At 45.1% G+C, this 18,896-nt stretch overlaps 1 protein-coding gene across 5 annotated transcripts in view; it reads right to left on the bottom strand.

Moving 5' to 3' along the window:
• Window positions 1-18,896, bottom strand: part of NDUFAF1 (NADH:ubiquinone oxidoreductase complex assembly factor 1) — a 437,923-nt gene that overhangs the window by 188,121 nt on the left and 230,906 nt on the right. For all 5 annotated transcript variants that reach the window (XR_013264917.1, XM_077465058.1, XM_077465055.1 and 2 more), the window contains exon 4: window positions 53-127. Coding sequence is in view for 4 of the 5 variants with exons in the window: in XM_077465058.1 (XP_077321184.1) it covers window positions 53-127 (75 nt within the window). In the remaining variant the exon portion in view is untranslated. The remainder of the gene's footprint in view (window positions 1-52; window positions 128-18,896) is intronic.

The following is an 18,896-nucleotide window of genomic DNA, read 5'->3' as shown; positions in this document are numbered from 1 at the left end:
CAACCCTAGTTTTAACATTTTAGGTGTTGGTAGGCCTTCTGGGATTACATACCTTGTCTGGCCATAGAGGATACTGGCCATCTTGGACTCTGCCACGACTGCTCATGAAGAACTTTGACAAAGGAATCTGAGTTAAAATAAATAAGCAGAATTGACAAAAGAATTAGAAAGTGGCTGTAGGGACACAAAGCCTATTTACAAAGAAAAAGTCCCTCTTTTCCCTAGCTACTCCCCGCCCGGCCACTATATAAATGGCCAGCGCTGGGTTTGACAAGCATCAATCTGGGAGGGTGTACCTCTCACTCAAATTTAGCTGGTCAAAGATCAGGGTACAGAGCCATTGCTACTATGGTGTCACTGCACTGCTCTGATAACAAAAAAAGGACAAAAAGGAAGTTACAAAATTTCCAGTGTCCCTGATCACTGCCACACCAGTTTCAGTGTCACCATAAGGACTTATTCATATGTACAATGCTTTTTTAAGATGCTCTTTTTAGAGACCGTTTGACAGGCAGTGAGGAGGCATTGTATCACCTCCACACTACCAGCTTTAACCCCTTAGACACTGCACAAAGACCCTCATTCACTTGAAAGGGTCACAATCAGAGGGCACACAGAGGGTACAATTCTTGTCACAGCTGCAAAGCATTGAACACCCCCAGCTGCTGCCCCTGCAGCTAAAGGGGGTAGTGGTCCCACTGTCACCAGATCAGTGCAGTCAGCTAGTGTTGCTGATCACCCCTACCCCCTGGCAAAAAGTGTGGCATCATCACTCTTGGAAAATGTTCATTCAATTGTTTAATTGTGTAGGAAAATAAAAATAAAAAAACTAAGCACAGACATGCCTCAAATCTATTTTCATTTAACATTCCAACGTTCTGGCTTTAAGAAACACTTAAAAAATAAAATAAAACTGAAGTCAATTGCAACTTGCAAAATTGCAAATACATAAAAAAAAATCATAATTCATGAAACACTCAGTCAAGGAGTCGCTATGACAGGAGAGCACAACCACCCCCCCCCCCCCCCCCCCCCCCCGAAAAGGTTGATTGAATTATTCTCTCCAGTGGAAGGTTAAGGTCAATATACAAACATTATGTTAAAGTAGAGTAACCCGAACAATGGTGACACAAAACCAACTGACTGACAACAGTCAAACTAGTGCTTTGAGGTCCAGATAGCAGAGCCTTTGATTAAAGGAAAGCCAGGGTGAATAACCCCATTGTTTCAAAGGGTGAGATTGTCTCCTTAGAAAGAACCCAGTGTTGACTTAGCTTTTCCCCAGACAATGGCAGAAGACGCCTGGTTAATTATACACCAAAAGGACACCAGTCACAAGCTGAAACAGAACTAAGATTATATGTATATTATATATATATATATATTTATTATGTATCTATATAGATATAGGTATATAATATGTTAAATTACAATGTTGCAATGTATTTAGTAAGAATCAATGTGTACTGTAGTCATCCATGTATTTGACAAGGATTTGGCACCAGTCTGTTATGGTTAACAGATGATGTTGTTTAATTCTATAAATATCTGTTAATCTCAATATATTTGGTTAGGTAGAGATTTCTTATAGCCAGAAAGGTACACAAGATGAGGACAACAAAAGGCCAGCAATCACCATATTATATGAACATGCAACATGTTAAATAACATTTCATAATAACACTAGACATCATATTCTGATTACACCTTTACCATGATCACGGATGGGCGGGTGAGAATCAGTTCAGTTACCTAGCATATTTGGAACCAACCAATCACAAGATGGTAAACATGAAGTGAGGGAGGTAACCATCCAAGAATTTGCACCATACAAAAGGGGAGACACAGATGATTCAAGAGAGAGAGGACCACAGACCCACCCAATGACATACACCCTCTGCACAAATTTGGCAATAAGCGACCACTCCCCATCTCGCTGGACATTGCTGCTAGGATGAATCAAATATACATACTTTCCTTTAAACAGTGGTGAGATACTGACCATATAATTATTGTTAATATTTTTCACTTCCCAAAATCATAGGAATTGTATCTGACTGTACCGTATATACTCGAGTATAAGCCGAGATTTTCAGCCTCTTTTTTGAGGCTGAAAGTGCCCCCTCGGCTTATACTCGAGTCACCGCTGTCTGACTGCTCGATCAGCGTATCGAGCAGACAGACGGCGGACATTAAAATTCAAAAGCCGCGCCTCCTTCTCCGCCTCCGCCTGTGATAGGCGGAACACTGAATTTCCCAGCAGTCAGTGTTCCGCCTATCACGGACATCCGCTCATTCTCATACTACGGACGACGATGAGAGGATGTCCGTGATAGGCGGAACACAGGCTGCTGGGAAATTGAGTGTTCCGCCTATCACAGGCGGAGGCGGAGGCGCGGCTTTTGAATTGTAGAATGGCCGCCGAGAAGAGCGGCGATCCATCGGCACGACACGGGACGGAGGAGGCACGGGACGGAGGAGGCACGGGACGGAGGAGGCACGGGACGGAGGAGGCTCGGGACGGAGGAGGCTCGGGACGACGGCGGCTCGGGACACAGGTAGGCTGGACACACACACAAGGCTGCACGGACACACACACAGGGATGGATGGATGGATGGACACACACACACACACACACACACACACACACACAGGGATGGATGGATGGATGGATGGATACACACACACACACACACACACACACACACAGGGATGGATGGATGGACACACACACAGGGATGGATGGACGGACACACACACAGGGATGGATGGATGGATGGACACACACACAGGGATGGATGGACGGACACACACACAGGGATGGACGGACACACAGGGATGGACAGCCATGTCTCACCCTCGGCTTATACACGAGTCAATAAGTTTTCCAGTTTTTTGGGGGTAAATTGGGGGCCTCGGCTTATATTCGGGTCGGCCTATACTCGAGTATATACGGTATGCATTTTATCTTATACAATACTGTGTGAAGTGAAAACTATAGGAATCGTATGTTACTGTTTACATTTTATCTTACCCAATACTGTGTGAAGGGTAGTTTAGTTAATTGTCCCTCATTATTGGCCTTGTGTGCTCAAGCCGTTTGTGGGTGAAATGAATATCAAACTGTATGAAAACAAATTTGGCTACTGTGGTCCCAGGGAAATTATTTATTGCTCTATTTAATCTGGTAGCACTGTTAAATTAATACTCCCTTCAAACTGATATCTGTTGACTCCGCTAGACATACTTTGTATTCCTTCCAGCTGAAAAAATTCAGAGGATTGTTTTCCTGAGCGACAAGGGATATTGGGGGTTATTTATAGGCAAATCCACTTTGCACTGCACATGCACTTGAAAGTGCACTGAAAGTGCACTTGGAAGTGCAGTCACTCTAAATCTAAGGGGTCAATCTGAAATGAATGGAAGCTCTGCTGATTTGATCATCCAATCATGTGCAAGCTAAAATGCTATTTTTTATTTTCCTTGCATGTCCCCCTTGGATCTACAGCGACTGCACTAACAAGTGCACTTTTAAGTGCACTTGCAGTGCAAAGTGGATTTTCCTTTAGTAAATAATCCCCATTGTGTTTTTTTAACTTAAGACACAATTACCACAAACATTTTTAACATAGTAATTTGGAATACCCTTGGGTTGTTAAATAATAAGAAAAATAGTTTTAGTGCCCTGTTGATGTCTTTAGTAATGTGTATGAAATATTAATCACCAGAAAATCTGGTTCTGTATGAAGTTGTATAATTATACTTGTAAATTAAAAATATATATATTTATTCATTTTATTGGGAGATATTTATACGCTGGTAAGACTTCCCCATAGATTAACATACTCAGGAAATCAACAGGTTTTGGGTATTAAACTGGCCACAGTTCGTGTTTTTTTTTTGTTTTGTTTTTTAAGGTTAACTTATTGTCAGTAGGGAGTTCATAGGTTACCGTTTTAATTTTTCTTTTTTGTACGCTCTGTATCCACTAAATAATGCCTTTATATCAAGTATTCTGTCAATACTCATCATGCTCAGAACCAATTTTTTTTTGCATCCCCCCTGGGTCCCACAGGGGGCTGAGCCTCCCCGCACAGGTATTTTTATGATGTATCATACTATGTCAATGGAGTTAAAACTGGTGTCGTGGAACGTACGGGGTCTCAATGACAAGGTAAAACGAGCTTTGATGTTTAAATACTTGAATGGTCATAGATCCCATATCTTGTACCTGCAGGAGACATCTTTTGGGGAATAGGATTCTAAAGCTGCGTAGACCCTGGGTACAGCATTCTTTTCATGCCACATACTCCAGTTATGCAAGGGGAGTGGCCATCTTATTGAATAAATCCCTTGCATAGAAGGTTCTACATCTAAAAACAGATCAGGCGGGCCGATTCATAATCCTCCTACTAGAGATCAGAGCAGCAGTATATGCTCTATGTATAATGTTCCTCCTCCCTTTAACCAGCAGGTCCTCTGCACGATATACGAGCATTTAGCTACATTGCAATTCTCCAGACTATACATATATGGAGACTTTAATCTTACGTTGGATCCGTCTCTTGACTCGTCCAATCTAAATAGGGTGTATTCACCAGAATTGTTTCAATGGGCAAAAGCCTTAAATTACACGGAGATCTGGAGATGGAAGCAACAAACCTCTAGGGCTTTTTCCTTTCACTCCACTACTCACGAATCAGGCTCCAGGATCGATTTGGTAACACCTGTGCCCTGGCAGCGGTAAGAGGCATACTTACCTGTGGGCCTCTCTGACCATGCCCCTCTAGAGGTCACTTTGGGGTTGTCAGACACCAGAGGTTGAGACTGTTGGCGCTTATCAGCCAAATGGTTGCAGTACCCTAAGGTGGGGGAGGAGGTCTCTCCTAAATGACAATACTGGGAGATCAATGAGGATTCAGCCTCAGAACAGGCAGTCTGGTAAGCCTTTAAGGCCAACATCAGGGGAGAATAGATTTCGACTATCAAAGCAGTTCATTCTGAGATGTCTTATTAGGTCTAGATACTTGATGAGGGGGACTAAGGCCGCAAAGGCATTTTCTGGCTCCCCGACTTTGGATCACTTTAGCCAGCTAGCTGGGGCGAGAAGAGCATGGTCTCTACACCTTGCCTTGGCCACACATTTAGATCTAAATTCACTGGCAGGGAAGATCTTTGAGTCTGGGGACAAAAACAGCAAACTCCTGGCGAATCTAGTTGCGGACACCAAAATGCAGACAGCAGTGTCAGAAATCTGTGGTTCGGATGGTCAGGTAATCTCCGCTCCCGAGCTAATTCTAAAAGAATTCAGATCCTTCTATGAAAATGTATACAGGGAAACTCCTGGCTGGCCTGAAGACCAGCATATGGGATTTTTACAGTCCTTGCATCTATCCACTCTTTCGCAGGAGGATCTTGAATTTTTGGACAAAGATTTTACCGCTGAGGAGATAGAGGAGGCGATCTGCTCATTTCCCAGGAGTAAAACACCAGGACCAGACAGCCTACCTGCTGAATGGTACAGAATGTATGCCTCATCAATTGCACCAAAACTGTTGAAGGTCTTTTCTGAATGTAAAGGAAAAATGTCCTTGCCCCCTTCCTTGTATCAGGCACATATAGTCCTCATCCCTAAGCCTGGCAAAGACAAATCCCACTGTTCTTCCTATAGGCCGATCTCCTTGACAAACCAAGACCTCAAGATCTTGACAGAAATATTGGCAACCAGGCTGTGGACGATTCTCCCATCTCTGGTTAATATAGACCAGATTGGTTTCATGCCAGGGAAATCAACAGATAAGAAATTTACGTAAAGTGTTTACTAGGGGTGCAACAGATCAGAGTCACAAATCGGATATATTTTCGGATCAGCAAATAATAATTGAATTTGAAAAAAAAACCTGTGAAAATTCCACCACCATATAGTTCCCACTGTAATATCCACAATCTCCTTCCACTGTAATATTGGAGGGGTATGGCAGAGTATGGCTGGGCATGGCAGAGTATTACAGAGTATGGTTGGGTATGACAGAGTATTAGAGTACTAGAAGAGGTGGATAATCTTTTAAAAACCATCCACACAACGCTAAACATCACAGAGGATAAGGCCCAGTTGTCATTGCACGATAGGATGTTTCAGGGCCTGGGCGAGGTGAAACTCAGGGTGTTTCCGGTGCATACATTTCTTTCGGAAACTATCAAATGGGAATGGAAGGACCCAGAGAGGGCTCCTTTCTTTTCCAGATCCCTCAAACGCAGGTTTCCTTTCAAAGAGGATAAGCTATCAGGTCTGCAATAAAAATAAAAAAACTAAGCTTGACACAGCGTTCTCTCAAGTTTCTAGGAACACAGAGCTAGCATTTGAGGACATGGGCATCTTAAAGGATGCCATGGACAAGATGACCCATGGCAAAACCCACATTGAGGCAGGAACCTCCCGTAAGGATCTGTTGGATACCCTGCCAGTTCTTCAAAAAGCTGTAGGGTATATGGCAGCACTTCGGCCGAATCGATAAAGATGTCAGCCAGATCTTCAGTTCTGATATACTCTGCATGTAGGGCCCTTTGGGTTAAAACATGGTCTGGAGATATGGCCTCAAAAACAAATCTATGTGGTCTGCTGTTTGAAGGAGACCTGGTTTTTGGGCCGGACCTAGAAGCCATTCTTGACAGAATGGCTGATAAGAAGGCGGCCTTTCCAGTTAAGAAAAAGGTCAATCCTCAGGGCAAGAATTTTTGTGCTTTTCGGAAAACCCCAGAAACTAAGGAGACAATATACAAAAAACCCTGGAGACCTCAGAGAGGCAGGGGTAAGTCAGGGGTATTATTCCGCTCCCCGGCCCCAAATGCAAAGAGCCAGTGAAGGGTTTCCAGCTGTGGGAGCGAGGCTACAGGCCTTCCTTCCACAGTGGAAGTTGACCACACCAGTCCGTTTATCCTAAAAACAATAAGAGAGGGTTACAGACTGGAATTTTCTCTACCCCCACCTGTTCGTTTATTACGTGACTCAGGCTCCTCAAGACCTAGAGAAATCAGTGGCCATGACCGCAATCCTACAGGAATTGCTCCAACAAAGGGTGATCATATATGTTCCCCCAGAAGTAGGACAGGGGTGTTATTAACAAATTTTTCTGGTAAAGAAGCCATCAGGCAAATTCAGACTGATTTTGAACTTGAACATTTTAAACAGATCCATCAGGTACAAGAAATTCGGAATGGATACTATTTTCTCAGTAAAGAGTCTCCTGACCCCTGGGTGTTTCATGGCATCCATAGACCTGAGAGATGCCTACCTTCATGTGCCTATAGCCATAACCTCTCAGAAACACCTAAGGTTTGCAGTCAGGATGGGAGGCTCGGTACTGCATCTGCAGTTCAGAGCTCTCCTGTTCGGACTGTCTTCATCCCCGAGGAAAGTCACAAAAATTGTTGCAGAAGCCCTAGCTCCCCTTAGGGGAGATGGAGCATCGATCGTCCCCTATCTAGACTATCTCCTTTTATTTGCCAGAACAGAGGCCCTATTAGAAAAGGACCTGCGAAGGACAAAGGGGCACTTGGAAGGCCTCGGATGGATAATAAACAAGGGAAAATCAAATAAGGTTCCTGGGGTATACCATCAACTCCATACAGGAGATAATTTTTCTCCCGGAGGAGAAAATAATAAAAGTCCAAAACGCAGTAAAAAAAGACCCAGATAAACCTGCCAATTTCCATCAGGGCAGCAATGTCCGTATTAGGTCTTCTCACTGTGTCCATTCCAGCGGTTCAATGGGCACGTGTCCAGCAGGCAATATTGAGAAATTGGTCCTATGGATAGTCCCTGGAAAAGCTATTCAGAATACCTACTCGAGTCCAGAGGAAGCTCTGGTGGTGGAGAAATCAATCAAACCTAGACAGGGGTCTACTTTGGTGTTTCCCAGTGGACAGGAGGTTGACAACAGATGCCAGCTCCTGGGGATGGGGTGCTCACCTGGGGGGTCAGATGGCCCAGGGGGACTGGACAAACAGGGAGGCCAGGAGATCCTCCAACTGGAAGGAACTAAGGGCGATCCTACTGGGACTTTGGGCCTTCAAGAACCTGGTTCAGGGTCTCCATATCCAGGTCCTGTCAGACAACGCCACAGCAGTGTCTTATATAACAAGACAGGGTGGCACAAGAAGCAGGGTGTTGCTATCGCTGGCAGGTAAGATCTTGTCCTGGGCAGAAAACAACCTGAGGTCCCTGACGGCAGTACATCTAAAGGGCAACCTGAATTCTGTAACAGACTTCCTGAGCAGGGAAAGGGTCCTAGAGTCAGAGTGGAGTCTTTTCCAAAAGTTAATAGAAAGATGGGGATGTCCACAGATAGATTTGTTTGCATCCCAGAGCAACACAAAGGTGAAAACTTTCTTTTCTCTGAACAAACAGGACCAGACAAGGGGTCTGGACGCGCTAGCACAACCATGGAACTTCCGCTTGTGCTATGCCTTTCTTCCCTTCCATTGATCCCCCTGGTCCTGAAGAAGTTGCAAAGAGTCCACAAGTATGATCCTAGTGGCTCCCTTTTGGCCCAAAAGAGCGTGGTTTGCAACCATACAGAAAATGGTGGTGGAGCCCCATTGGGTTCTTCCCCTGAGGAGAGACCTCCTAACCCAGGGACCTCTTCAGCATCCAAATATCGAGCACCTCAGTCTAACAGGGTGGTTACTGAGGAACAGATCCTAAAAAGATTGGGTTTATCTGACAGGTTGGTCTCAACCCTCTTAGGTAGTCGGAAAAAGACTACTAGAGCAAATTATTTTAAAACATGGAAGCGTTTTAATTCCTGGTGCATATCAAAAGAATTTTCACCCCAGGAAATATCTTCAGTTTTAGAATTTCTTCAGGATGGAATGGAGCTAGGCTTGGCAGCCAGTACCCTGAAGGCGCAGGTGGCCGCTTTATTGTTTTTTCTTGAGAGACAGTTATCGCAGGAGCCGCTTATCATTCGATTTTTTTTTTTTTTAAGGCATTGGCCAGAGCTAGGCCAATACCCTTTAAGTTTTTTTTTTTTCCAAAATGGGATTTATGTTTGGTTTTACAAGGTTTGACTAAAATACCCTTTGAACCCCAAGAGGATGCAACGATCAAGTTATGGTGGCTTAAACTGATTCTTTTAGTTGGAGTCACATCAGCTAGATGGGTTAGCGAGTTGCAAGCCCTTTGTCGGGTCACCTTGAGGCCAGGTGACAGATGCACACCGTAGGGATTAGGAGTGCACCGCAAGGTTGTGGACCCTACGGCTGACTGCTGCGGAAGGGGGTCTAGGTGATAGGAAGGCAGGGCCGCCAGAACACCAAGATGGATCCCACCGGGGGTTAGAGCTTAAGATTCCCTGGGGCGCGGAGTCTAAGAGCCAGCAGGTGTTCACCAGAGCCTCGAGTGGTGAGGATGGACTTGGCTGCAACTGGCTCCAGGTCGCGACCCCCAGGGTCCCCCAGCTCACACCCACAGTAGGCAACAGGAGGATAGGGATAGTGAGGGACAAAGCCAAGGTTGGGGCCACAAGCAGACAGGAATAGTCAGGGACACGCCAAAAGGTCAGGATCACAGGCAAACAGGGATGGTCAAGGACACGCCAAAGTCAGTAATGGACTAACAGCAGAGCACACGGCAGGTAACAGGAAGCTAACACACAAAGGTTGATCAGCAGGGCTGGCCTGCAGTGCACAGGTTAATATAGAGTTCTCTGATAGGATTTAGGGTGGAGCCATGCCAGAGGATGGATATAAAAGCAGTCAGGTGAGGGTCGGCTGGTCTCTAGAAATGAACACATGGAGACAGGTAAGCAGACAAACTCTATTGCATAACCATGACACCCTTTCTATAGCTGAACATTTTTGTTATATTTTTCCCAACCGGGTAGTGGTAAAAACTGACCCAGGTTTTTTGCCAAAAGTATCAACAGCTTTTCATAGGGCACAAGAAATAATTCTCCCTACCTTCTGTCCTACACCATTCAGCCCCACCATTCCATAACCTGGAATGTGGGAAGATGCCTACTGCACTATTTAGAGATCACAAGAGATTTCAGAAAGTCAAACTCTCTCTTCATTCTATTTGCAGGACCACGTAAGGGCTACAGTGCTTCCAAAAACACTTTAGCTAGGTGGCTGTGATTGGCTATTTGCGAAGCCTATAAAGCATCTGGCGTGGAACCTTCCATAGGGGTAGTTGCCCATTGCACACGAGCAGTAGCAACGTCCTGGGCTGAAAGGGCAGGGGCCTCCCCGAGACTAATCTGTAAAGTGGCCACATGGACAAATTTCTCCACCTTCACCCGCCACTACAGGTTGGACCTGCTGTCAGCATCAGAGCAATCATTTGGCAGAAAGGTTCTGCAGGTGGTGGTCCCACCCTAGAGTAAGTACTCTCTTATCTCCAGGTGCTGTCCTGAAAGACGAAGGGAGAAAACCCTAGTTAGACTTACCGGTAACGGTATTTCTACGAGTCTTTCAGGACAGCGCCGATGACCTGCCCTATTTATATTTTGAAAATGTAGTGTTATTTGCCATGTTCTGCTTATCTAATTTCAGCATGGCTGGAGGTACTCTTTGAAAAAACTGAGGCCATGGTGGAAGTGACCGGTCTTTAAAGAAAAATCTGGCGTGTTTCCTGGGAAAATGGGTGGAGCTGCACTCTCTCCAGGTGCTGTCCTGAAAGACTCGTAGAAATACAGTTACCGGTAAGTCTAACTAGGGTTTTGTTGTTTTTTTTTTAACCGTAAAATTTGGTTTTGGCCAAGTGCATCCTGAATTTTTGGTTTTGGTACCGGAATTTTCATTTAGTTGTACTCACAACCCCTATAGACATCTCATTAAAGTGTATTTTGATATACAGAAGATCTTATTTTCATTGTGAATAGAAATTTAACACTCAAAAATGTCCTGACTTACCACCTCAACACAAATTCTTTTAAATTTAAGTGTCATTGCAGAGGAACAACTCATCAGAATCAATTACATGGATATCACCTTAAATACGTCTGTTCAACAACATTGAGTAAAAGTAACTGCATTAAGAAAACCAACATCAAAGAATACTATACTTCATGCATCAAGCTGCAATCCTCAACATGTTTTTCAGGCCATTCCAAAAGTTCAATTCAGCCATTTAAAGCAAAATTGCAAATTTTTAAATTGAAGCTAAAATTATAGCACAAATGTTCCACGAACATGGTTATAATAAACACATTGTTAAACATGTATACCTCTTTGTTAGCAATACATCCAGAGAAAACCTGCTGAACAGGACTTCAAGGTTGAAGAATAACACCTCAACCACATCTCTGGTTTACTCAACACGATACAGCAATCAGTTCCAGAGCATAAAACATACAGTGCATCTGGAAAGTATTCACATTGCTTCACTTTTTTCTGCATTTTGTTATGCTACAGCTAAATTCCAAAATGGATTAAATTCATTAGTCACTCCTTAGTAAAAGCCATATGACAGCCTGCTTGGAGTTTGCCAAAAAGGCACCTGAGGGAGTCTTGGCCCATGAGAAACAAAATTATCTGGTCTGATGAAACAAGGCTTGAACTCTTTGGGCCTGAATTGGCAAGTGTCAAGTCTGGAGGAAACCAGGCACCACTCATCACCTGGCCAATACCATCCCTACAGTGAAGCATGGTGGTGGCAGCATCATGCTGTGGGGATGTTTTCACTGAGAGACTAGTCAGGATCAGGAGAAAGATGAATGCTGCAATTAAACAGGCATTATTGATGAAAACATGCTCCAGAGTGCTCTGGAACTCAGACTGGGGCAAAGGTTCATCTTCCAACAGGAAAACTTACCTAAGCACAAAGGCAAAATAACAAAAAGGAGTGGCTACGGGGCAACTCTGAATGTCTGAGTGGCCCAGCCAGAGCCCAGACTTGAACCTGATTGAACATCTCTGGAGAGATCTAAAAAAATGGCTGTGCACCGATGCACCCTATCCAACCTGTTTAAGCTTGAGAGGTCCTACAAAGAGGACTGGGAGTAACTGCCCAAAATTAGGTGTGCCAAGCTTGTAGCATCACACTCAAAAAGACTTGAGGCTGTAATTGTGTCAGAAACCATGAATCAGACTGAGACAGAAGTACAGTTAAATCACACTTGTTTAATAATAATAAAAATAAAAAATAAAACAAAGTTCAGGAACCGGAACGTGTAGTCAGACAAGCCAAAATGTCAGGGAGCCAGAAGGAATGTCAGCCAAGCAGTTTTGTGAATTTTATTTTGAATTACGGGACTATTGATTTATATAATTAAAATTGTAATATTTTTACTTACTGTATAAGTTTATAAATTCACTAATCAATTGTGTATTTTTATTAGCTTATGAATTGCTCACACACTTTATTAGATAGAATAACATGCACCCTTTCTGAAAAGATAAGTATATTGAATATTTAAAATAAGATACTTGCATTCCAAAGGGTCTCAATTATGAGTGAGATGTCACCCATTATTGTGACCACCCCCCTTTTCTTTCCACAAAAGTTTTTTTATTATTCAAAGATAAAGTAATCACATACATGTCATAGCAAACTAGTACAGAAAGGTAACAACAATTACTGTGCGGTACAGTGACAAATTGAGGAAAGACATTCGAGTTACTAGACATGAAGAGATAGAGTACACAATGTACTATGTAAATATGATTAACCTCCTCGCGCCCGCCCTATAGCCGAATGACGGCCGTAGAGCAGGCGCGTTCGTTCGGGCGGTCGTCCCTGGACGGCCTGATGTTTACTTCCGCAATGCGCGCCGCCGCGGGCGCGCATCGCGGAAGTTCTGTGTTCGCCGTGTCCCCCGGGGACAGGCAAACACAGATCGCTGTAAACGGCCAATCACAGCGGCCGTTTACAGCGTGATCGGCGTGTCCAATGGGAGATGATCTCATATGTAAACATATGAGATCATCTCGCAGCGCCGCTCTCCTTCCTCGCACAGACAGTGCGAGAGGGGAGAGATGAATGGCTGCAGCGGCAGCCGTTCTGATTGTGGAAAAAAAATAAATAAAAAAAATGAAATAAAAAGTGCCATCCGCCCCCAGCAGTGCCATCTGCCCCAGTGCCATCCACCCCAGTGCTACCTGCCCCCAGTGCCATCCACCCCAGTGCTACCTGCCCCCAGTGCCATCCACCCCAGTGCTACCTGCCCCTAGTGCCATCCACCCCAGTGCTACCTGCCCCTAGTGCCATCCACCCCAGTGCTACCTGCCCCCAGTGCCATCCACCCCAGTGCTACCTGCCCCCAGTGCCATCCACCCCAGTGCTACCTGCCCCCAGTGCCATCCACCCCAGTGCCACCTGCCCCCAGTGCCACCTGCCCCCAGTGCCACCTGCCGTCAGTGCCACCTGCCGTCAGTGCCACCTGCCGTCAGTGCCACATAGTGCCATCTGTCATCAGTGCCACGTATCAGTGCCATTTGTCATCAGTGCCACCTGTCAGTGTCACGTGCCATCTGTTGTCAGTGTCACGTGTCATCAATGCCACTTATCAGTGCCATCTGTCATCAGTGTCACGCGTCATCGGTGCCATGTATTAGTGCCATCTGTCATCGGTGGCACATTAGTGCCACGTATTAGTGCCATCTGTCATCGGTGCCACGTTTCAGTGCCACGTGTCATCAGTGCCACGTATTAGTGCCACGTGTCATCAGTGCCACGTATAAGTGCCACGCGTCATCAGTGCCACATATTAGTGCCATCTGTCATCAGTGCCACATATTAGTGCCATCTGTCATCAGTGCCACCTGTCATCATTGCCACGTATCAGTGCCATCTGTCATCAGTGTCACGTATCATTGTCCTGGTGCTTCAAAAGTGTAATAAATAGTCAACAAGTTAGATGTGTAACTTATGTTCCTAGAACACATGATGGCGCTACCTGCATGTTGGGCCTCTCTATGTGGCCAGGCTGTGAAAAAGTCCCACACATGTGGTATTGTAATACTCAGGAGGAGTAGCAGAATTTTTTGGGGGGTGTCATTTGTGGTATACACATGCCACGTGAGAGAAATAACCTATTACAATGACAATTTTGTGGAGAAAAAAAAAATGAAAAATCTTAATTTTGCAAAGGATTGTGGGAAAAAAATGACAACATCAAAAAGCTCACTATACCTCTTACTAAATACCTTGGAATGTCTACTTTCCAAAAAGGGGTCATTTGGGGGGTATTTGTACTTTCCTGGCTTGTTCGGGTCACAAGAAGCGAGATAGGCCACCAGTACATCAGATGTGATCAATTTTGTGCGATTCGCACCACAGCTTGTAGACTCTCTAACTTTCACAAAGACCAAATAATATCCACTAATTTGGGTTATTTTTACCAAAGACATGTAGCAGTATAAATTGTGACCAAAATTTATGAAGAAAAATTAATAATTTGCATAATTCTGTCACAGAAACAAAGAAATATGCATTTTTTTTTCAAAATTTTCGGTCTTTTTTCATTTATAGCGCAAAAAATAAAAACCCCAGAGGTGATCAAATACCACCAAAAGAAAGCTCTATTTGTGGGAAAAAAAGGACAAAAAATTCATTTGGGTACAGTGTTGCATGACTGAGTAATTGTCATTCAAATTGTGAGAGCACCGAAAGCTGAAAATTGGTCTGGGCAGGAAGGTGTTTAAGTGCCCTGTAAGCAAGTGGTTAATAAACGGATAGAACCAGTGTATTTACTACCAACAGTTACGAGCTCCCGGGAGGCTCCAGTCTTGTGGTGGCTAGTGTAATCAAGAGTAGACAATGACCACGGGGACGCCCAATACTCGGCCCTCTCGCGGCCTCGAAGGGAGCATGAAACTAGCAGATAGGTTTATGAGGTTCGACGCGCCTCCCGGTATCATTTCTTCACGGGGTGAGGGGCATTTTCGTTGGGTAGTGTGCTAATGAAATGGAGTATACCTATGGGGAGTTGAAAGAGAAGAGGGTAAAAGTGGGGAAGTGAGGGTAAGACATGGGGAAGATCAGCTCTGGTGGCTTACAGTTATAACTGTCAATGTGGAAAGTAAGATTTATATCTTCCCGTGGACTTAAAATGCGTCCAGCAGGCCCACGTGGTGGAGAATTTCTGCATGCGGTCCTGGGAGGTATAGATCAGTTCCTCTATCTCCTCAATTTTAGCGATCCTTGTCAGCCAGTCTCTAATAGTAGGGGTCTTATTGGAGCGCCAAAGCGCAGGGATGCAAAGTCTAGCGGCATTGACCATGTGCATGGCCAGAGATTTGTGATATGACCGTTTGGTCAAAGAAGTGTGATGGAGGAGATACTGAGCAGCATTAAAATCAAGGGTGTATGTGGTGACTTGTGTTATAATGGCGTGTACTTCTTTCCAAAATGGTTGTAGCATGGTGCATTCCCACCATATGTGAAGCATAGAGCCTTCTTCTTTCTTACACCTCCAACATACGTTTGGGATTGAGGGAGAGAATTTATGTAAGCGGGAAGGTGTCCTATACCACTTTGTGATAATCTTGTAACAGTTTTCTTGAATGGCTACATTCAGTGAGCCTGTATGTGCATACGTGGTAATAGTACCCCAGTCATCGTCTGTGAAGGAGATTTGCAGGTCCCTACCTCATGATGCTTTAGGGGGATCAGTCTGAGGAGTGTGGGATTTGTCTTGGAGGATAGAATAGATCTGGGATATTAGATGTCGTTGTGGTGTGGTTTGGGAATGAAGAGATTCGAATGGGGTGAGTCGTCTTGTCCAAACGTCGGTATGATTCTGGGAGGTGAAGAAGTGCCTTAATTGCCTATAGGTCCAGAAGGGGAACTCCTTCGTGAGTGAGGTATTCTTAAGTGCATCATAGGATCTTAGTCGTCCTTTGTGAAAGAAGTGCTGAGCTAAGACGTCATCATGTGGCCATTCCTGCATAAGAAACGTGGTCGACTCCCCTGGAGAGAAGTCAGGGTTTCCCCTCAAGGGGGTCAATGGGCCCAAGTGTGAGGAGAGATGGTGGGAGGCTACCGTTTTCTTGAAGGCCAGCAGTGAGGTGTGAATGAGCGGATGGGTCTTAACGGGGTGGGGCCAGTGCTTCGGTGAGAGCCAGGGAAGGGTGTGCAGTGGGTAACCTGAGAAAGAGCTATCCAAGGCCACCCAAGTCTTTCCTCCTCTATGAGCTTTCCAGTCCACCAGTCTCGTCAGGTGGCATGCTAGGTAGTAATGGTATAAATCAGGTAGGGCAATGCCACCCTTGGTCTTAGGGCGCGTCAGGCGAGCGTATTTAATACGGGGAGCGGTGCCTCTCCAAATAAACAGTGTGCATAACTTCTTGTATGATAGGAAAAAAGATGGGGGCAATTGGATTGGGATTGTCTGTAGGAGATATAATATGCGTGGAAGAATTATCATTTTTATTAAGGCAGAGCGGCCAAACCAGGATACATTAAGGTTTGTCCAGCTCTTCAAGTCAGCCTGGATTCTGGCTAGAGCCGACAGGTAATTATGGGCATAGAGACCCGCCGTTCCCTTGGTGAGTTGAATACCAAGATAGGTGATCGCTTCCCTCTTCCACTGAAAGGGGAAGGAGTCTTGGCAGTGAGATACGTCCTGTGGGGGAAGAGAGATGTTGAGGGCGTGGGATTTAGAATAGTTGATTTTGAGGTTGGATAAGAGTCCAAAAGTCTTAATGTCCTTCAGGAGGTTAGGTAAAGATGTCCGGGGCATTTGGAGGGTCAATAAAATATCATCCGCGAACGCGGCAACCTTGTATTCCCTACTGTTAATAAAGATCCCTTGGATGTCTGTGTTGGCACATATTCTGTTAAGAAGGGGTTCCAATGTTAGTACAAATATCAGGGGGGATAATGGGCATCCTTGTCGGGTGCCGTTACTGATGGGGAAGGCGTTTGACAGGAGGCCGTTGGCTCTCACCCTTGTGGAAGGATTTGTATAGAGAGCATTGATATATGCGAGCATACGGGGGGGAAGGCCAACGACCCTCAAAACCTCCCGCATATAGTCCCAGGCCACCCTGTCAAACGCCTTCTCTGCGTCAAGCGAAAGAAGGAATCCCTCAGTCTCGCTTGTAGAGAGCCAGTGTTGGATATTTAAAGTCCGGATAGTATTGTCCCTAGCCTCTCTCCCCGGAACAAAACCTACCTGGTCGGGGGAGACGAGGCCAGGGACAAGAGGTGAGAGTCTATTTGCTATCATCTTAGCATAGAGCTTGATATCTACGTTCAGTAGAGAAATGGGCCTGTAATTAGAGACCTGAGAAGGGTCTTTACCCTCTTTGGGGATAACAGTTATATGGGCTCCTAACATATGCCCCGCAGGGGTGGCGGGGTTCGCAAGAGAGTTCAGAGTCGTCAGCAATCGCGGAGAGAGTATGTCAGAAAAGCTTTTATAATAGGTAAGGGGGGAGCCATCAGGGCCCGGACTCTTGCCTGGCTTCATTTGTTTGATGGCGAGGGATAATTCCTCGGTGGAGAACGGTTGGTCTAAGTTCGTGGTTTGCTGTGGAGTAATGGGGTTGGGGCTATATTGAGATAAGAAGTCTCTTATTTGTGAAAGTCGGTCAGGAGCGTCAGGAGGCCCTGCGTTGGCCTCTGGTAGGTTATAGAGTGTAGAATAGAATTTTTCAAAGTGTGATGCTATGTCTTCATTTTTAGAGAGGAGAGATCCCTGATCGTCCCGGAGAGTGTGAATTATAGACAAGGTTTTAGCTGTTTGAATCGTGCGCGCTAACAGCCACCCACTCTTGTTGCCGTGTTCATAGAACACTCTATGTTGAAGGACATATCTACGCCTGGTTCGTTTGCCCAGTTCATCTAACAAAGAAGAACGGGCGTATAAGAGGTCTTGCAGTGTGGTTTGCAGGGTCGATTGCTTATGTGCTGCTTCAAGTCGCTTGATTGTGCTAAGAAGGGACGTGATCCTTTCTTGGTGTTGTCGTTTGGCCTTTGCAGCCATGGAGATAAGTTCCCCTCTCAGTACACATTTATGTGCCTCCCAGAGTAAAATGGGTGAGACTTCAGGGGAGGTATTTTCCTGAAAGTAAAGGCGTAATTTGGCGTTTAGGTGTCGTAAATTTTCTGGGTCCTTTAAAAGGGAAGGGTTTAGCCTCCAGGTCTTGGATATCGTCTTAGAGTCGGGGAAAGTAAGGGTCATTGTTATGGGGTGGTGGTCGGAAAGGAACATTGGTTCTATCGTAGCTTGGGAGAGGAGTGAGAGGTCGGTCTGGGAGAGAAATATGTAATCTATTCTGGAATATTTTTGATGTGGGTGGGAATAAAAGGTGTAGTCTTTGTCCATCGGGAACATGGTGCGCCAGGTGTCGTGGAGAGTCAAGTTCTGTAGTTGAACTCTAATCTGTCTTAGAGCTCGGTAAGGCAGTGTCGAGGCTCCCGTAGAGGAGTCCAGGGCCGGGTTGAGTGGGACATTGAAGTCTCCCCCTAGAATTAGGATACCCTCCTTAAATGAGGACAAAAGATCACAGGCCTTCCTAAAGAAGGCCACTTGATGTTCATTCGGACAGTAGATATTAGCCACCGTAATAGGCTTGGAAGCGTATGTGCCTTTGATAAAGATATATCTACCATCCTGATCACTCAGGGTATCAGTTAGTTGGAAATCAGCAAGTTTGGAAATAAGTATAGATACCCCCTTAGTCTTGGAAGTAGGGTTGGTGGAGTGAAACGTGCGTTTGTACAAATGATTCGTCAGCTTAGGAATCGCATCGGAGCGGAAGTGTGTTTCCTGTAGCATGAGAAAGTGTGCTTTATGTTTAGAAAGGGCAGAAAGAACCTGTGATCTCTTCTCCGGGAGGTTCAGACCCTTTACATTAAGAGAGGCATTTCAGAGAGAGCTGTGTCTGCGTGTTCGAAACTTCCCTCATTGTGCTAGACTGAAAGGATCTGGGATTATGATCGTGA

This window comes from Lithobates pipiens, unplaced genomic scaffold (assembly GCF_037356315.1).
Source record: "Lithobates pipiens isolate NorthernLeopardFrog02 unplaced genomic scaffold, aLitPip1_a1.2 Scaffold_30, whole genome shotgun sequence".
NCBI classification, from domain to species: Eukaryota; Metazoa; Chordata; class Amphibia; order Anura; family Ranidae; genus Lithobates; species Lithobates pipiens.
This window is presented reverse-complemented; position numbering and strand designations above follow the sequence as displayed.